Consider the following 18592-nt stretch of genomic DNA (forward strand, 5'->3'; position numbering starts at 1 on the left):
GCCTTCCATACCGTAGAGTTCTCTGGCTACCGATGTGTGTATTACGCGGCTAGTATCTACACCCCGATGCTGGTCATGCACGCACGTTGGCTCCGGTGAAAGCCCCAGTATCAACGCTAACCAATCCTCCGCACAACCTTGCTAGCAGGCAACCCTTCCCTTCTCCGTATCCTGACCCGGATGTCTCCCTTGGGAACTTTTATTCCCGCTCCATCAACCGCTTTGGGAAGCACCCACTTGGCGTCCTTCCGCTTGGCATCTTCCTTCTCCCTGCTCGCTTCCTCTTTAGCGGCTTTTTGCTCTGCAGTAGGCGCTTCGGCACCGAATGACGCTTCGTTCCCTGCTTCTTGGATGTGGTCGAAGAAGCTCTTCTTTGGGGCAGGTGAAATTTCCCAGAGTTGGGTGATGCCGGACACGATGGAGATGATGAGGTTGGTTTTGTAGGATTGCGAGATATCGGTGGCCGAAACGATGGATGATGACGCTGGGGTATCCACGAAACGGTCGGGCTGGAAGGTTCGTGGTGAGATGTGATGTGTTGGTGATGAGTTCATGAGAGATCGAGAGAGGCCCAGGTCGACGTACGAGCCTGCTTCTAGCTCCCATTGCTCCGTGTCATCCTTCAGATGAAGTGATTTTTGGACTTTGTATGTGCTGATAGAACAGTTGTATAGTCGCCGAGCTTCGTTGATGCATGAGCGAAGATAAGGTAGCGAGGTTGGTGTGAGCACTTCCTTCACTGAACCGTAGCGTATCTCTGGTGGTGCTGGGAAAGATGGGTGTATCGACGGGGGCTGTATGGCTTGAGCCCAGGTTTTGGATTCTGCTTTGATCCTCTCAAGAGGCGAATCTTGTGGAGCCTTTGCACCTTCCGCCTTGGATGACGAGTAGATGTGTACGACCGTCCAGAATACGATTGGCATGACCTCTGAGTAAACATCGTGAACTACGTGAAGCCCGATCGAAGCTCGTAGTTCCGCTGGAAGTTCATGCTTGGTGAAGAGCTCGTTCAGCTTCATGAGCGGTGTAACTACATCGGCGTCGGTATCTTCTTCTCCGCTCACGCTCTCATCGTCGTCTGGTACCCTCCTCACTGGTGGATTCGACAAGTCTTCAAATTGCTTTGCAAAGTTCCTAAGCAATCTCTTTCGTGCTAGAGCTGCTCCTGGTAGTCCCTGGATAGGTGCTAGTCGCGGCAATCCGAGAGCGAGAGCCCAAAATCGTTCGTTGCAGCTCGCCAGATCGGTGGCAAGGAGTTGGTAGGACTCTGTAAACTGCGCTCCGACAATCGGGGGTAGAATAGCATTGCAGCAGAACTCATTGAGGAGTGTGAAGAGATCGCATTCGGCTTCCGAGGTTCCGTCCGTAAGTTCCACGTTTGAGACACGCTCCCATTGCATTTGATCGACGATCGATGAGTTGAATGTGACGAGGTCTGGAAGCGATTCGGTCAAGATGCGCAGCGATGCTTTAATCAAATTGTCTCTGGCTGCTTCGTCGTATAGTTCCGTTTTGACAACCTGGTTGATCTCATCTTGAAGCTCGAGATAATGACTTTCCATGACTTTCGGTAGGCTGAAGGCGTTTCGGAGGATAGCGGGTTGGTTGTTGTCTATTCGGTCCAGGTTATTCCAGTTGTTGTAGAGCTGGTCAAGTAGGGGTTCCGATAATAAGACGTTGTGTTTGGTTCCAGCAGCTTTGTACGCCACTATGCTTGCGGTTGCAGAGTCGCTGTCTTCGGTCAGATAAGTCCATGTACGTTGTGAGCACACCTACCGAATGCTGGCTAACCACTCCTCGCCCCCAAATGCGATGCTCGAGAGGTGGCGTACCCCGGGTATCCAGTATGGCAACGATTGTACCCGTCTCTTCCCATCTTGGCTTTTCGTCGATGTTCCTGGACTTGAAAGTAGCCTTGTCGGTAGCAACACAAAGACTGCTGAAATTGCAAATGCAGGTAGCAGATCGAACCAGGAAAAGTCTTCGGGTATAGAGTTCTGCAACGTTTGACCGAATCCAAAGTACCAGGCTAGAGCGAGTATGAACGGGCTGAATAGTGTGGTGTAGCATAATGGCAGAAACAACGTCCTTATAACGCTGTTCGAGGCATACACGCTCAGGAACAGAGTCCTGAGGGAACCCATACTGGCGGTGACGAAACCAACAGTCCAGGGCCGTGCTCGGCGATGACTCTACCCCGAATGACGAAAACGGAAAATGTCCAGAGTCCGGTGAGGTCGTGCGGACAACCGCAGAGGGAGTGTCGGGCGCGGTGAAGTCGTGAATAAGAATCGAATGATGTCCCCCAGCCTCACCCCATGAGGCTCTTGCTCGGCGAGCTCAGGGCTTTGAAGTCGCAAACAGTCGATAAAGACGGCGATAACCGTTTTTGAGGGACTCGGGAACCTTGCAGGGTGTGATTTGATGCGGCTGAACGTGATGTTCTGTAGGCCACGGTAACATTCAATGCAGGCACTAGACCGTTGATCCCTGCTTAGCTCGCTTATTGAAGGACCCCTCAGCCCTATCACGATGCCGTTAGACAGAGATTTTGCAACATCGCGGTGTAAGACGAGTGCTTAGTTATCAGCACTGACAATGTACGTTGCTCAGCCCTCTAGCTGGTCTGAAGTGTGGCATTGCACGCCCTTTGTCGGCCGAGACGATACCGCTCTTTCTATCAGCGCCCTTTCCAATTGCAAGATGACTAATTCTGCTCCAGTCATTCGAACCAGCGTTGAACTTCAATAGGTATATACAGGACTTTTGTGTATAGTTGCGAGATAAGTCTTAGCTGACAAAGTCTGCTAAAGTTCATCAAACTCGAGCCTTCTCAATCTCCACTTCCAAAATCACAAAGATGGCATCCTCCCGCATCCCCACCACCCTAAACTTCATAACGGGCAACAAAAACAAGCTCGCCGAAGTCCAAGCCATCCTCTCCGGCGTCATCGAGCTCCGCAACCAAAATGTCGACCTAGTCGAAATCCAAGGCACAGTTGAGGAAGTCACAAAAGACAAAGCACGGAGAGCAGCCGAGGCCGTAAGTCATGATGCCAAAGGGAAAGTCTTCTACAAGTACTGACAATGTGATTGATTATAGGTACAAGGTCCAGTCCTTGTAGAAGACACATGTCTCTGCTTCAAAGCCATGAATGACCTGCCTGGCCCTTACATGTACGCCCATATCTTCCCTTATCTCATGTCACCTAATCTTTCCCATCCGCTTCCGCCCACCTAACCTCCCCCACCCTTAGCAAATGGTTCATGCTCTCCCTCGGCGCTCCCAACCTACACAAAATGCTCTCAGGCTTCGACGACAAATCCGCCCAAGCCGTATGCACATTCGGGTACTGCGAAGGCCCCGGTCACGAAGCCATCCTCTTCCAGGGCCGCACCGACGGAAAGTTGGTGGAAAGTCGGGGATCTACCGTCTTCGGTAAGTCAGCAAATCGCGCCTTTACCTTCAAGTGTGTTGGAGGGTTGTGTAGTGGAGATAGGAAGAGGCTAATAGTGTGTACGTAGGTTGGGACTCATGCTTTGAGTACGAAGGTCAGACATACGCTGAAATGGACAAGAGCGAGAAGAACAAGATTAGCCATCGAGCGAAGGCGCTGGATAAGTTGAAAGAATGGCTGGCGAGTCAGAAGACTGGGGCATAGAGCTCAACAATCATTATTGTGCTCATATTTCTCCATGGAGAGTATCAGGCGGTGCATGAAGCCACCGCACCCACCATCATCATCCCAGAAATGCCGTATTGGTATCATAACACATAGCGCATCACAAATATCCCACCCATCCGTCCATTCTCAGCACCTCACTCATCTTCCGCTCAATCCCTACTCCTCCTGTCTATCCCTCCTCCACTGCTCAACCCACCGCTCCACCCTCTCCAAATTCCCCTCCACATCCTCATTACTCTCGCTCTTCAACTCGACCACAATCTCCTCTTTATAACTCTCTCTCGCCTCATCAAGCAGAACCTGCATAATCTCACTATCCATATTCTCCTCCAGCTTCTTCCCCTTGTAGCCGCGCGCGGTAAGGCGGTCATATAGTAACGTCGAGTCGCAGCGCAGCACGATGACGAGGTCGATCCAGCGCTCGGGGAAGAGGTCGCACGCGTGCCAGTCGAGGATGTAGCCGCCTTTGTCGGCGAGGGAGAGGGATTCTAGGTGGTCGAGCAGCTAAAGGGGTGGGGTTAGTGATGTGGGTTCGTAGAGTTTGGCTGGGATGGGGTGACTAGTGGCTATGCGTACTTTGTCTTCGTCTACAATCCAACTCCCTGTTTCTTCGTCTTTGCCCTCGTGGTAGCCTTCGTCTTTTACTATTTGGTTCACAGAGATGTGCTGGAATCCTGTCGCTTGCGCTAATTGCTCCGCGTGTGTTGTCTTTCCTACTCCAGGTGTGCCCGTAATAACGATGTTGGGGTTCTGGCGCGCCATGGTGTTGTGGAGGCTCGTCGCAGAGTCGGTCGCGTGGAGAGATCGCGTAGGGTGTCGTGGGTTGCGCGGGGCGGCGATGTATAGGATAGTCGAGTATATTCAATTCTCAGGTACCGGATACCCTTGCGCGGTAGTCGGAGAGGGGTTTGACGTGTGAGAGAGGTATAGTGTGGTGTAGCGTTCAAGCGCTCTGGCGCGTCCGATGATGTCGCATTCCAGAATTATTTTTCGACGCCCGAACTTCACCCGGCACAACCCCCACCACCCCGCACTACGCATCTTGACATGGGCCCCCAAGGCAAGCACACGCACGACATCTCAGGTATGACGCTGGATGCAAGGATATGTAGACAACCAAAGCATATGCGCCAGCTCTTGAAAGTGAGACGTGGTAGGCTACATGTCAAGGTGAGGCGACCGTTATCGCATGATCCTACCGAGGTTGAGCATCACATCTAAATCATACAGGTCACGCTGACTACTACCCAAAAGTGAGGCTTCAAACTTTTCTTTCATTGACCCGTGACATGCGCTCAAGACTATTTACGCCGTCTAAAAAACCTCGTAAACATGACATGCCTGACCCAGGGAAACATGCTGCAAAACCCCACCTAGACAACGCCTTAGATGCTAGTGATCGTTGGTGGCAAGAATCCAGGAACCTATTCGAGCAAATGTCTGGAGGGGCGGGAAGAAGTGGTGGGGGGAGGGGGAGAACTGAGTAGTTCTTAAGATATCTAGTCCAGAGAGAGCTCCAACCAACCATTGCCGAACGAACACCCCTGAACTCTTCTGATGCAGTATTACGCCGAGTAAGAAATCGTGAAGTGAAATATCGGACGCAGAGAGTCGTTTAAAAGACATCTCAGTGTGATGGAAGGCGACTGGGAGGCTAGCCTGGACCGAACATGCCGCTCAAAACGACTGGGGATATTGTGATCTGGGGGATGCGAGAGTTTTTGGTGCAGCATTTAGCTCTGCTTGCACTCAGCAGCCTCCTGCTTTGGTTTTGTGCCGTCGTTCTGATACTGCGTTAGATGGCTGTATTTTGTAGAGTGACTTGGACTGCTTACCTCGTCGTCTGACTCCTCCTCCTCATCGCGGTCATCGCTGAGCTCGTCCTCGTCCTCATCGTCCTCGTCTTCAAACTCGCCCTCGTCGAAGTCCTCAATGTTCTCGTACTGAAGAGCCTCGCCGGTGAACCAGTCAATGGCGCGGGGGATGAGCTTCTCCTTGATGTCCTCACCGAGCTGGTAGTCGAGTTCGAGACGCTCCTCAATATCGGAGGTGGCGTCATCGTCGTCTTGTGGGGGCTTGGGTGGGTCGAAGAAGTTGAAGAACGACTCTGTAGGCACGGTCTTCTTAACGACGCGGGTCTGCTTGGTGTCTGAGAAAGTTAGTTGCTAGTCAAATACCGACAGATGTCAAGATGCTCACTCTTGTTCCTCTGCTTCTTGCTCTCGATGCGGACGGTCAGGTCCTTGCCGGCCTTCCAGTCGACCTTGTCGCCCTCGGCGTGGTCGTAGATGAAGTCGCCGCCGTAGCCGTTCTCCTCCTGGTAGAAGTAGGTCTTGGTGATGGTCTTGTTGGTGAAGAACTCGTTCTCCTCGAATTCGAAGATGAGGCGGAAACCGGGACGGTCGAGGTACTCCATGCGGATGTCGGTCAGGTGCTTCAGAGCAGCCTCGTCGCGGTCTGTGATCATCTCGGCGAGCGAGATCTGGTTCTTCATGGCGCTGAGCCAGAACTCTGGGATACCCTTGACGTCCTTGCCCTCGTCCTTGTTGAGCTCAGCCTCGGGCTGGTCCTCATCCTCGTCGTCCTCGTCTACCTGCTCGCCGACCTTGACGCGGTCTTCTGAGGGCTCCTCGGCGCCGTTGACGATCTTGGCACGGGTCTGGTATAGCGGTGTGAACTTGGCGAAGTACTTCTTCTCGAGCTGCAGGACCTCCTCTTGGAACTCGGCCTCGAGCTTGGAGTGCTCCTTCTGGACGCCCTTGAGGCCGGCAACACGGCGGCGGACCGAGGCAGGCAGCGACTCAATGTAGCCGCTGGAGCGGCCGACGAGCGAGCCGAGCTTGTTCTGCATCATGGCGACGAGGGCGGGGTTGGCAGCGAAGAGACCGGCGGCAGTGCGCTCTAGTTCCTCTACAAAAAGCGAGTTAGCGGCCAAGGCCTTCACGAGAATACAAGGCGGGGTTGGAGGGGCAGGAGCGTGGCAGAGTGCGACGTACCTTCCTTGATGCTGCTGACGCCGGGCTGCTGGGCGCGCGACGATATGGGCGCGGCATTGGCGGGTGTATTCTGGGGAGTGCTGGCAGGGCGCACGTTAGAATGGGGTACGTCCATGTTGGGGGTGTGTGATGGTGGTGTTTGGGCGAGGCCAAAATTGTGTGGCGGAGGGGAGGGAAGCGACTTACGGGGCGGAGATGGAGTCCATCTTCTTATTGCGGATCGGCTCAGACATCTTGGCAAATGAGTGATGTCGGACTGCGAGTGGCGAGTTGGGGTGCAAAAGGTGGATGTTGTGGGTGAGCCGCAGAATTGTTCGGCGGGCTGAGCGAGAAGAACAGGCGCTGGGCAAGGCAAGGTCGCCCCTCTACGGCACTAGTCACGCCTAGTGCGAATTCCAACCGGACACTGCGAGACGGCAACAAACAAAGCCTTTGCGACCACCGAGACTATCGACGCTGCCGTGGACGGGGAGAGATGCAGTGCGCGAGGCAGAGGCGGGCGGCGTGTCTATTTGTACCTTGACCGTCTTTTGCGCAGAGGCGTGGCACGTGTGCCCTGCCTTGCATCTCTCCGACACTGTAGACGGGCGATTCAAGTTTATCTGGCGGCGATACCTCACTTGCTTGTGCGCGCAGTAGTCTACCACGTCGACTGCCCTGCACCGTGGCCACGGCCGACCTTGCCCGCCGGTACTGGGAGAGGGGACATGGGGAGCGCATATTTTTCATTGCATTGGTTGACGAGCCTTTTCCTCCGACCTGCCCAAAGCCGGCCGGAAAATGCCCCGATTGAACTATTGCGCACACCGTACTTACACTGAGGTGCTGTATACCGCCACGGCCGCCCTGGAGCGAATACGATCTCTACACACGTCCGATCAGCGTCAGCTTCGATTAGTAGCCACACCTGCCTTCTAGAACAAAGCGGGTCTCTGGAAAATCCTTAGCAAACCCTTAGCAAAATCTCTCTGGCTCCATCGCGCTTGCCTAAACCCAAAAGCGGAAAGCGCCCCTGGGCAACCACGGATGGCAGCATGTTGGGGGTGGATGTCACCAAGAGTCATGTTCTCTACTGGCGACTAGCGGCCTGTGCAAGCACACTATTTCCGGCAGTTGCAATCGTGAAGCAAGAACTGAACCTTTTGACATGGACATGGCAATGATGCTTCTACAGTCTTCCCTGTATCCTCCCCAACCTCCTCGTAGCCACAACGGCCATACACGCCGAACAAGCCCCAATGAACAGACAAACCGCAATCGCATTCGGGCCATCCGTCTTGTGGTGTTCCTCTGGCGGCGCCTCGCTCAGCTCCGGGCTTTTCCCGGGCTCCAGGATGGAAAACACTACCCACGATATCCCTGTGCCCATGAACTGAGGCAGCGTGGTATACAGGTTCATGATGCCGAGGTATTGCCCTGAGCTTGCTCCGCCGCTGGAGGAAGGCGCGCTGCCCTTTTCGAGGTTGGATTGCGCTTCGGGAAGGTCGATAGAGGTGCGCTTTGGGTGGGCGGAGTGCGAGGTGGAGGTATTGAGGCGGTTGATTTCTACGCCGAGGAAGGCGAAAGGAGCCCAGCAGGCGACGGACCATGATCTGTGTTGTGTTAATCCAGGCTTCATGCGTGATGTAATGATGGTGGTGACTTACACGCCACAGCAAGCAATGATGATGGTTGCGTGCCTCAAACTTCTCACAAAAGGTGCCATGACCATACTTCCTGCAAAGATACAATGCGCAGTTGTCCACGCGGTAAGCAGGCTTGGTTTGTATTTCGCCAGTCCCGTTAACTGCTTAGGTGGGCGAGAGAAACCAGGACCCTTTTCGTCTTCTTCTGGGCTCTGTACGAAGAAAGGCAGGAGAACAGACATGACGAATGTGATGATGGAAAAGGCGATGAGGGCCATGGAACCAATGCGGCCGACTTTGCCTGTGAGGTCACCCGCAGCTTTGACTTCTGCTGGGGCGTCGTATCGTAGGTATACTTCACCAACCCACGTGGTGCTGTAGAAGAGGAAAGGAAACCAGCCTAGCCACTGTTAGTTCACAAGCATACGAGCGATACGATAATGACATACCAATCCAAGCCCAGAACTGGACTGTGCAGATAGCCTGGATACTTCTAGGCAGATTCAAAGCAGTATGCACGATGGTACCGAGAACTTGCTTGAGATCCAGCTCCTTGCCCTCCTCCGCCCCATCATTAATGAGCACCCTCTCCGTAACAGCCCAACTCGTTGTCCCAATGGCTAAGCAGAGCGTCAATGCCGCAACACCCGTCAACTGCTTGAACTGTGTATCCCCCAACATAGGCCCAAACACATTCTTCAGATCAATTGCTCCCGCCCCGTACCCAATCAGACTTCCGACCGCCACCATCCTACTCGCCCAACTACTGCCCATTTGCTGTTTCGCAATCGGCAATGTGTCGACGACCAGGCCTCTGCAACTCCCCTGCACGGCATTGATAGCGAAATCAATACCGTATATACTAAACACCGCCACGTATATCGTTGCGCTCTTAGCCGCAGCCTCGTCTTTTATAAAGTACCGAACCACCTCTTTCGTCCAGCCCAGCAGCAGCAAGAACATGGCTACTAGTATCGTACCAAAGAACATGAACGGTCTCCGGCGGCCCCAGCGAGAGGTAGATCGATCCGCGACGACACCGACGATAGGCTGCATTATAAGGCCTGAGAGCGGGCCGGCGACCCATACGAGGGATATCTTCGATTTCGTAAGCCCGAGTTCGAGGAGGTAGGGTGTGCAGTATGTCATTTCGACATTCCACGTGAACCTGCATGGTGCTTAGTACAGGGTGCAGGTAGAACTCGTGGGAAGCGGGGATTTACTGCAAGCCGATGAGGGAGGCTGTGAGCAACGCCATGCGCATGCTCTCAGTCGAGCCCTTGACTGAGGGTGTGCCCTGCCATTGCGCAACAGACGGCATCTTCCCCTAGTACTCTCCTCGTCCTTGCACCGTGGCAGCAACGTAGGCGCAGTCGCGTGCGCAGCTCTCGGGGGTCTTCGCGTAGTTAGGGAAACGTGGAAGGGCGCATTGGGTAGCCGGATTGTGTGGTAGGATTTCGTATTACGTTCGCGTTATGCAGGGACTCGGTCGGGCCAGGTATCGATTAGAAGAACGCGCTCAATGCATCCACGTATGAGATGACAAGAAGGTGGGAAAAGCAATAAGAGAGTTCCAAGGGAGTGAATGGAAGTTGGTATTTGTCTCGTGTCTAGGAGTCTAGTCTGAAGAGGGGAGGGTAAGGCGTGCAAAGGAGGAGAGACGTCGTCAGCTCCATGGCTTGGCCGTGTCGCTTGTCGAGATGATTACGGATGTCGGGATCGTGGAAAGGGCCAAACGGCGGCTGGATGGAGCTAGACCGTTAGACCGAGCGGGCCGTGTGGCGCACCCCCGAACGTCTGGTTCGGCGCAGTTAGGACCGATGGCCGTGAAGCTGTTGCTTGTACTTCGTGTGTTGGCATCTTCATGTACGTTTGCTCGCTGTAACGATGTCTTCATTCAGTGTGTTCGGCATGTGCGTCAGAATGATGATTACTGGGAGCAGGCTCCTTCCAAGCTAGCTCCTCTCACGGCGCAACAATGTCCAAGGTTTCGGCAACATACTGATTGGCTTTTCTATGACATGCATTGCAAGGAATCAAGGAACAAACTTGTAACCCAAAGGAGATCTAGAACAAAAGGAAACAAAGAAAACCACCACCTCCTGCAACACTCAAACCTAAGATCAAAACACAGATGGAAAGCCCGCCTGCTCACTCTTCCAAGAGTATCTATCTCGCATCTCTTATCCGCTAGTAGTCGTCTCAAATGCGCAGCCTCGACAGTTCCGGCGTTGAGTCGTCTTCCAAAGTTCCTGAGCTGTTTTCCATCCAATTCTGGCCCTCGTCCCTGTCCAGTGGAAGCTGTCTGACGATGACAGGCGACCGACCGTTCTTACGCTCCGCGAGTACTGCCTGCACGATTTCGTACTTCGCCGTAATGTATTCGTCCATGGTCCACTTCAAATCTTCGGACAAGTCACTGACTCTGTTCGCAATCTTCACACCAGCAAGTTGCTGTGGTCGCGGACGCATGTCGAGCTGGTGCTGGAAGTAGCCCCACCCGTGGGTATTTGACTGCTCGATGATGTAGATGTTGTTCGTATTTTCGATCATGGGCTCGAAGTCTTGTAGCAGCCAGACAGAACCAGGCTTGCCATCGTCATCTATGACAACGACCATGACCCAATCTGTCTCTTCCCAATGAATCTCCTGCAGATCTTTCCCTTCGGGTAGCTTGCCATCGTCGGACCAATGCTTTGCGTCGACTGCTTGCACCTTCCCGATCGTAAAGCAAGCAAATCCGGTATGACCGTTGCCTTGTACCATGCTGTGGGTACTGGAGGAACTGAACCGCGATTCTTCTGAAGAATTATCCTGCTGCCTTGCCGAGCGCTCTCGAGCCGGACTCGTGTACGAGATCCTCGTTCCAGCTGGCAGATCGATCGCGATGAATCCTTCGCTGGCGAATTCACGTGGGTCGTCCCAGTTGACTTTTTCTTCATCAGGTCCGAGTATCAACATACACGGACTAACGGCATAACGATAACCATGATGGGTTCCAATCGGGATACAAGGGTAGAAGTATGAGCTCAGGCGTTTGTAAAGCTTTCCGAGAGATCGGTCGTCCACGTAGTCGGTCTTCGCGAGAGTATCGATGTAATCCTTGGCCGTTCCAGGTTCAGGCATCGTCCGGCGTATCATGTCCTGCTTGTGCACCCACAGCCAATACTTCTCTATGCATACAGCAGTCTGCAGTGCATTTTCAAGAAGTTCGCCGTCATCCTTGTATATGTCGTCAGGTGAAGGCTGGGTGTCGCGATCCTTGGATCGAAGCTTCTCTCTCTTCGCGAACGTCCTCTCTCGTATTTTGGCAAACTCGGCAGCTTCCGCGGGAGTGTAGTCCTTCGGCCATCGGAAGTTCTTGTCCTTGTACTGCCTACCAATCTCCTCGCTGATCTTGCGGCTCTTTTCGGCCTGAGTGGGCGCCATGTTTTGTGTAGGTGTAGATGAATGGGGGGTTTGGAATCAAAGTTTGGTGTACGTATGATGTTCGGTGATTAAAGGCAACTGCGCTTGTATTTGTACTGAGCAAGAGAACGGGTTTAAGTGGATCCACAAGCGTGAATGGGTGCCTAAGTAGTTCCATGGTTCGGGTCTGCACTTACCTACCCAGGTAGGTAATAGGTCTCTAGATGAGTCAACGCGTTTGCATAATGGGTATACACCAGCGGTCACATGCCCTCTTTTGGGCCAAGCGAGACAACCTTGGGATTCACTCACTTTGCGTACGATCGCCACACATACACGAGCCAGTTGGTGACGCTGAACCTTTGCGCGTCAAGCACATAAACTTGATCGGGATACTGAAGCTACATTGTCTGAAGGCATTTATTGCGAGTTTGGAATCATGGGCCACCTTGACTTTTAAGCTCTATTAGATAGACACCAGCCGTGACAAAAGATTGCGTCCAAGGTACCTAGGTAACCACAGTTCGCACCACCTGGGCACTGTCCAATCAACCCAAAGATGTGAGACATCGATACGAGAATATGTCAGCACAACCCCAAGAGACACTTGAATTGGAAAAAACAGCTGCACTGCTCGATGATCTCGAATACCCCTTACCTTCCAGCAAAGACACAAGACAACAGCGCGGAGGTCTTCACCCAGATCCTGCCTATCAAGCCGTCTCCGAATCTGTCTACGTATCCCTCAAACATACCCACGTTTCTCCGTATCTTGCATGATTTCCCGCATCGAAGGAGGCTACACGAAGGACATTGTCATACGGAGGTTTTAGCAGCGAATTGTAGAAGTAACCGTCCAGCAGCTCCTACTGCTGCATACTGTGAAACAAGGGTGTTTAGGAAATACACCTGCATTGCAATCATGTACTGTGTTACTCAACCGCGTTGTGCCTGCATTCCAGCACCAGCAACATTCAACAAAGCAATCCGTCAGCAGCTCAACCACCGTGTGCCTGAAAGTGTTGAAGTCGTTCCTCTCAATCACCTCGACACATCAACACCGCACACACAAGCCACACATAACACACGCATCGAATAAAAGTTAAAAAAGATACATCATTCGCGCAAAAAGAACCCCAGCATTAAATACCCAACATCATCATGCGTCATACGCGCCCACCGAATCCTCCCCAACGAAGAGTAAGTAAGTAAGTAATTCCGAAGCAACACCCCCCTCCCCCTTTCCATCCCACGCAGAAGTTCCAGCAACTAGACCACAAGACAGAAAGAAGAAGAAGACACAGCTTTGCTCCCTAACAACTTTACAAACATTGGAGAGTTCCCCATCATCATCATCATCATCTGCGGCGCTTACTTCCTCCTCGCGTTGTCGTCTTTCTCGTGCGCGCGTGTCGTTTCATGTGTCTAATACCAAATTTTCGCTCGCTGTGCTGACAAAAGATGCTAAAGTTCATGCTTCAATTCCTTCTTCAATCGTACCGTGGCCGTTCATTCCGTTGCCGTTCATGCCCATGCCGCCGGTGAGAGCCTGCATGGCGTCGCCGTTGCTCTGGCCGTTGGGCATGTCGTCGTCGAACTCGAGCTTCTCTTGCTGCGCAATGGCTTGTTGCGAGACGATCTCTGCGAGGCGCTTGAGGCGGGGGGTTTGCAGCCCTGTCGATTGTATTAGACGTGTGCCGATGGTGCGGTAGATGGTTGAAAGAAAATACTTACAGGAAGGCGTGTATGTCTCGAGTGCTGTTATCACTCTTGGCTCCGCGATTTCGTATGGGCCACTGTCCTCCATGTCGACTGCGGTGAGGAGAAGAACGTCGCTCTTCTCCGTCACACGCGACGCGACGGCCTTCATGATCTCGCCGTTGATGGGCTGCTCGTAGTCGGCTACTAGGTACTGGTTCAGCAGCTTCTGGATTTGGTTCGGACTCAGCATCCAGCAGATGTCCTGAATGATCTCAATGTCGTTCAAAGTAGCCTTCTTCAGCTGGAGCAACTTGGTTGCTTGCATCAGATGCTCGAGTTGCAGTGTGCCCTCTGGCATGTCATGCGACTTGCACCACTCTTCGATACGGGTGATGTTGTAGTTGATCTGCAGACCTCGCTTCCATGAAAGGAAGTTGCGGCGCATGAGCAAGTCGTTGAAGGCAGTGACACCCACTAACCTCAGCAACTCGGTAACACACTGTGTGATGATGGAGTCTTCCAAGTAATAAGCCTTCATGGCCTTGTAGACGCTGTTGAGTAGGGTGAGTAGGTTGTCCATGCTGTAGGCAGGGGTGTTGCTGCCCTGGAGGAGTTTTCCAAGGAAACGGTTGCTCTCGTTGGTAACGAAGCCGGGCAGTGATTGCGACTCGATGATAGCAGGGATGATCATCTTGTGCAGCTTCTTCTTGAGCACCTTCATCCAGGTGTGGTAGATGTTGAACTCGAGACTCTCAAGATCGTGCTTGACAATCTCCAGCAGTCTGTCGTACTCGTAGTTGTCGGTCTTCTGTTGCTCGTACCAGTCTTCAGCCAGGAAGACGAACGAGAGCATCTCGTGGACGTTCGACAACCAGAAGGCACCTGGGTTGATCGCGTCTTCAGCATCGTGCTGCATGACCTCTTGTTGGATCGACTGCATAACGTTCGCGAGGAAGCGCTCTGATTCCTTAACGAAACCGTTGTTCCACATTTCGGAGGTGACAAGGTTGATGAGGTAAGCTGGGAAGAGAACCTCCTTATCGGTAGGTGGGGGTGTTGTGGTGGGCGATGGGATCTTCAGATTCTTGATCAGGCCAAGAGTGACCTCATCATTCAGCATGTCCTCCTCGGCAAGGATGTTCTCAAGCTCAAGCTCGACGTTATCGAGCTGAGCAAACGTTGAGCCGGAGAGGTTTTGCCTGTGAATGGTGGAACCAGGAGCCATGGAGACAGGTCGCGGGTTGTATTGTTCGCTGAATCGGTTGATGTCGCGGGTGTCTGGTCCAGCACTGCGCCTCTTTGGCTTCTTGGACGAGACAAGCTTGATCAGGCTGCTGGGGGCTATGGCCGTGGAGTGACCGTTTGTCAGCTCACCAGGCATTGGGCCAGATCGCTTCATCAGTTCAACCTGCTCTTGCAGCTCGGCGAGTTGCTGGCGGAGCGACATCTTTTCGGTCTCGGTGACATTGCTCCTCCTCTTGGATTGCTCCAGGTCGTCTGTGGTCCTCTTAAGCGACGCACGGAGTTCCTTCTCCTCTTCTTGAAGATGGCGCATCTTTGCGGTGCTCTCTTCGTAGCTTGTCTGCAGCTTCTTGTACTCGTCTTCCATCTGGCTGAGCTTGGCAGCGGTGATACCAGCCTGGTTGGCCTCGGCTTGTAGCTCCTTCTGGCGGTTCTCGAGTGTACGGCTGCGCTCCTTGTACGATTTGATCTGGCTCTCGTAGTTCTCCACTTGAGACTTGAGCGACTTGTTCTGCTCCCTCATCGTACCCAAGTTCTGGGTAAGCTCGACAACCTTGTTTTCGAGCTTGTAAGAGATATTCTTGAGATCGCGAGATTCGGCGCGGAGAACCTTGTATTCCCTGCGGGCCTTCCTTCCCCTCCAGAGCTTCTGCACAGTGATGATATCGTTGATCTCCTTCTTGTAGGCGCGGATGTATCTTTGTTTGCGCCAGTTGCGTTGGATCATGCGAGCAGCATCTCCAAGCCTCTTGTCTAGGATGTTCTTACGGAGCAAGAATCCCTTTGCGGCTGCCTCAAACTTGATAAGCGAGTTTCGGACAACAAGGAAGCGCTTGCGGTCCTTGCTACCACGCCAGACTCTCTGGATGGTGGTTGCAGCCTTGACCTGCCTAGCCTCCTCGGCTCGTTCCCTGGTCATGTAGCCCCTAGCCAATGATTGCACGTGGATGACAGCCTCGCGCATCTCGAGGTAGATACGGCGGTAGTATTTGGCTCGGAGGTTCTTCTGAATCATGACGGCGGCGTCGTTGAGTCTGGCTGTACGCAAGTTCTCGAGGAACGCAAGCATACCAGCGCGGAAGAAGATCTTTGTCAAACCCATCTGGTACTTGTCGGTGCCATCGTTCTTGCCGGCACCTAGCGCCTTCTTCAATATTGCCGTGGCCATGTTTCGGATTTCGGGCGTCCAGTCAGCGGATCTGACCAACATGTAGTAACGCAGGGCGAATTCCTCATAAGTCCATCGTGTGGGGTAACCGGCGCAACTGATCCTGACAGTTTCGAGAACACCACAAGCGCGCAATTGGCTGAGAACCATGGGTCCATCGAATTGCCAAGCAGCCTTGGCCTCGTTGGGCTTGATACATCGGATATAGTGGACGTCGGTTGAGTTGATGGTCTGCATGAGTTCGATGAGAGACGATTTGAAGATACCACCGAGTGTTGGCTTGCGGTTGGTCGCCATCCTTCGGCCAGCCGACATGGCAGTACCCGGCTTGGACGAAGCGCTAGTAGCATTCTCCTTCTCTCGGATCGACGCAGCAACGTCCAAGACTTGGGTCAAGAACTTATTGCTTGCAGCCTTGAGGACCTCCATGTGTTCGTCGGGCACAGTATCTCTGTTCTTCTCGATGAAGCCATCAGATTCGTACGTGACATCGATGGCGTAATGGCAGACGGTGAAGGACGACTTGCCGAACCGGGGCTTCTTGTAGAATTTGTGCTTGTCTCCGGAGTAGTTGTGGTGTAGCTTAGTAACGAATTGCTCATCCGAACCCATAGGCAAGCGCGACTCTTCGTCTAGTAGAGACAAGATACCTAGCTTGCCTTCAATAAGATCGATACAAGGCTGGTTGTCGGCGAAGTCGATGAAAGTCCAGTCGATTTGTTCGCGCATGTACTCCTCCTGCTCCAGCTTGAAGACGTGTGCGTTGAACTCTTGTTGCAATTTTTCATTAGCGTAGTTGATACAGAACTGCTCGAAAGAGTTCTTTGCGAAGTGCTCGAAACCGTAGATATCAAGGACACCAATGAAGGTGTGGGCCTGCGCAATAACCTCTTCGGTGGCCAGACTCTCGTTTGTGCGCTCGACCAGCCAGTCGAACAAGCTCGAATAGATAAACTTGGCAACGGAGTCTCGGACTACGATGGCCTGCTGCTGCGTCAAGTTGGAGACAATCTTCTCTCCTCTGGTAATGAGCTGCTTCTTTACGATCCACTTTGCGAAAGTGTTGGCGTCAATTCCTAGCAGCGAACAAGCCTTGACGAGAGAAGGCTCAGCTGGGTCAAGATTTGAGTCTGTCCGAGTTGCTGTGATCTTGATGTCTCCCATGTGCAACAGCGCCGCGAGCAGGCGCCAGATGCCAGCTTGGGTTTCTGGTGGCACACCGATCTTGGTCAAGGATTGTCTTGTGGCCTTGAACTCAGCCACGTCGTCCATACCCTCAATCACAGGCGCACTGCCCTGGTTGAGGTAGCTGAACTCCTCGACCGACTTCAGGGAGAGCTCTTCGCGCTCCTCGTCCGACGCACCGGCTACCAGCTGGTAGAAGACGTGGTAATTCCGCTCCTTAAGCGGCTGAAACACCAGTCTCGACCGTTCCAGCAGATATGTCCTGATCTTCGCACCAATAATATCCGTCTGCTTGTTGAACATGATCTCAATGTATTTACCGAAACGCGAGGAGTTGTCGTTACGGGTGGTTTTGGCGTTACCGAAGGCTTCCATGATGGGGTTGGTAGCCAGAATCTGCTCTTCGGTCTCGCTCATCGAGTCGGACTTGCCTCTCCGCTTGCCTGGGTTGTCCGGGGACTCTCGTGTGGCAAAGTATCGCATGATGTATTTGGCGCTGACCGTCTTTCCGGCTCCGGACTCTCCAGAGACGACAATGGTCTGGTTCTTCTGGTCTCGCAACATGTCGCTGGAGAAGATTAGTCACTGCCATGACGGGTGGTTGGGAGATGGGCGCGGGGAACTCACGCGAAGGCTTCTTCAGCAATGGCAAACAAATGCGGAGCGCCATAGGATCTCTGCTTGCCAGCGTAGACCTGTACCATGCCGGGTACGTATAGGGAGTCGACTCGCGCAAAGGGATTTGTCGCGATCAGGACGATACCCGAGTATGTGTAGATCTCCTTCTGCAGGTAACGCAGCTTGATGGCCTGGAGCACTGCACGACCGTCAGTATGCCATGTCTTCTGTGTGGGGTCGGTCGACTGTACCAGCCGGCTCATTCAGATGTGACAGGTTCGTAAGGTCATCGCTGGCCTCGAGCATGGCCGGGTTCATCAGCGGAGGGAGATTGGGGTCATTGCCGGTCTGGATGGCCAGTATCGTCGTCTCGACGGATTTGGTCTGCGCAGTGAAGCATCGTCAGTTGCCGTGTCCTGCATCAATATCATGCCCGTGGGTGTGCGTACCTCGCCATTCTCCAGCGTGAACACCAGCTTCACTTTGTCTCCCGCGATCTGCTTGTCCGTCACCTCAGAGGCGACCCAGCCCTCGGTGGTATCGGGCTGCCATGCCCGGGTGCCGAGGTCGTAGATGTGAGCCATGGTGGGTGGTTGTGTATGGGTTGTCCCCCTCCAAATGGCGGTGCGGGTTCAGGGTCCAGAGGCGGCTCCCTGGTGGTGGGATATGCTCAGCTCGCTAAGTCGGTGCGGTCGCTGGCTGCGTGTGGGCGGTCGTGGACGTCGTCAGCGTGGGATGTCGCTGCAGTCACAGGGCTCGATGCATCCCTGGAGGAGAGGAGGGCAATCGTGTGGGCGAAGTTATGCGAACTGCTGCCCGCCGTGTTGTCGACTTTCTCTGGTCACGCTAATCGCCTCTCACCGCCAACATCCCGCCAACCCGCACAGACCACCTCCAGGGGGCCGAGCCAACCACCACCGCTCTGCCACCTGGAACCGCGCAGACAGGCGTCTCACCATATGC

General features: G+C 53.5%; 7 protein-coding genes across 7 annotated transcripts; 1 reads left to right on the forward strand and 6 right to left on the reverse strand.

Moving 5' to 3' along the window:
- Positions 1–116: 116 nt before the first annotated feature.
- Positions 117–2144, reverse strand: J4E83_009404 (uncharacterized protein; the record flags this gene model as incomplete). Its single annotated transcript, XM_049336291.1, has 2 exons — positions 117–1731; positions 1777–2144. The coding sequence occupies 2 exons, from the start codon at positions 2142–2144 to the stop codon at positions 117–119; spliced, it is 1983 nt and encodes a 660-aa protein (XP_049184615.1).
- A 716-nt stretch (positions 2145–2860) lies between these two features.
- On the forward strand, positions 2861–3662 carry J4E83_009405 (uncharacterized protein; the record flags this gene model as incomplete). Its single annotated transcript, XM_049336292.1, has 4 exons — positions 2861–3043; positions 3104–3177; positions 3258–3439; positions 3526–3662. 4 exons carry the CDS (start codon positions 2861–2863, stop codon positions 3660–3662), a joined length of 576 nt encoding a protein of 191 aa, XP_049184616.1.
- Positions 3663–3842: 180 nt separating this feature from the next.
- J4E83_009406 (uncharacterized protein) lies at positions 3843–4448 on the reverse strand (the record flags this gene model as incomplete). Its single annotated transcript, XM_049336293.1, has 2 exons — positions 3843–4190; positions 4263–4448. The coding sequence occupies 2 exons, from the start codon at positions 4446–4448 to the stop codon at positions 3843–3845; spliced, it is 534 nt and encodes a 177-aa protein (XP_049184617.1).
- A 971-nt stretch (positions 4449–5419) lies between these two features.
- On the reverse strand, positions 5420–6797 carry J4E83_009407 (uncharacterized protein; the record flags this gene model as incomplete). The annotated part of the gene is made up of 4 exons (XM_049336294.1): positions 5420–5470; positions 5522–5835; positions 5886–6596; positions 6683–6797. 4 exons carry the CDS (start codon positions 6795–6797, stop codon positions 5420–5422), a joined length of 1191 nt encoding a protein of 396 aa, XP_049184618.1.
- Positions 6798–7850: 1053 nt separating this feature from the next.
- On the reverse strand, positions 7851–9628 carry J4E83_009408 (uncharacterized protein; the record flags this gene model as incomplete). The annotated part of the gene is made up of 4 exons (XM_049336295.1): positions 7851–8274; positions 8329–8707; positions 8757–9475; positions 9531–9628. 4 exons carry the CDS (start codon positions 9626–9628, stop codon positions 7851–7853), a joined length of 1620 nt encoding a protein of 539 aa, XP_049184619.1.
- An 881-nt stretch (positions 9629–10509) lies between these two features.
- On the reverse strand, positions 10510–11736 carry J4E83_009409 (uncharacterized protein; the record flags this gene model as incomplete). The annotated part of the gene is made up of 1 exon (XM_049336296.1): positions 10510–11736. One exon carries the CDS (start codon positions 11734–11736, stop codon positions 10510–10512), a length of 1227 nt encoding a protein of 408 aa, XP_049184620.1.
- A 1450-nt stretch (positions 11737–13186) lies between these two features.
- J4E83_009410 (uncharacterized protein) lies at positions 13187–18213 on the reverse strand (the record flags this gene model as incomplete). Its single annotated transcript, XM_049336297.1, has 5 exons — positions 13187–13389; positions 13450–17579; positions 17639–17828; positions 17881–18013; positions 18079–18213. The coding sequence occupies 5 exons, from the start codon at positions 18211–18213 to the stop codon at positions 13187–13189; spliced, it is 4791 nt and encodes a 1596-aa protein (XP_049184621.1).
- Positions 18214–18592: the final 379 nt, after the last annotated feature.

Source organism: Alternaria metachromatica (assembly GCF_023757995.1).
Source record: "Alternaria metachromatica strain BMP 0045 chromosome Unknown scaffold_32, whole genome shotgun sequence".
NCBI lineage: Eukaryota > Fungi > Ascomycota > Dothideomycetes > Pleosporales > Pleosporaceae > Alternaria > Alternaria metachromatica.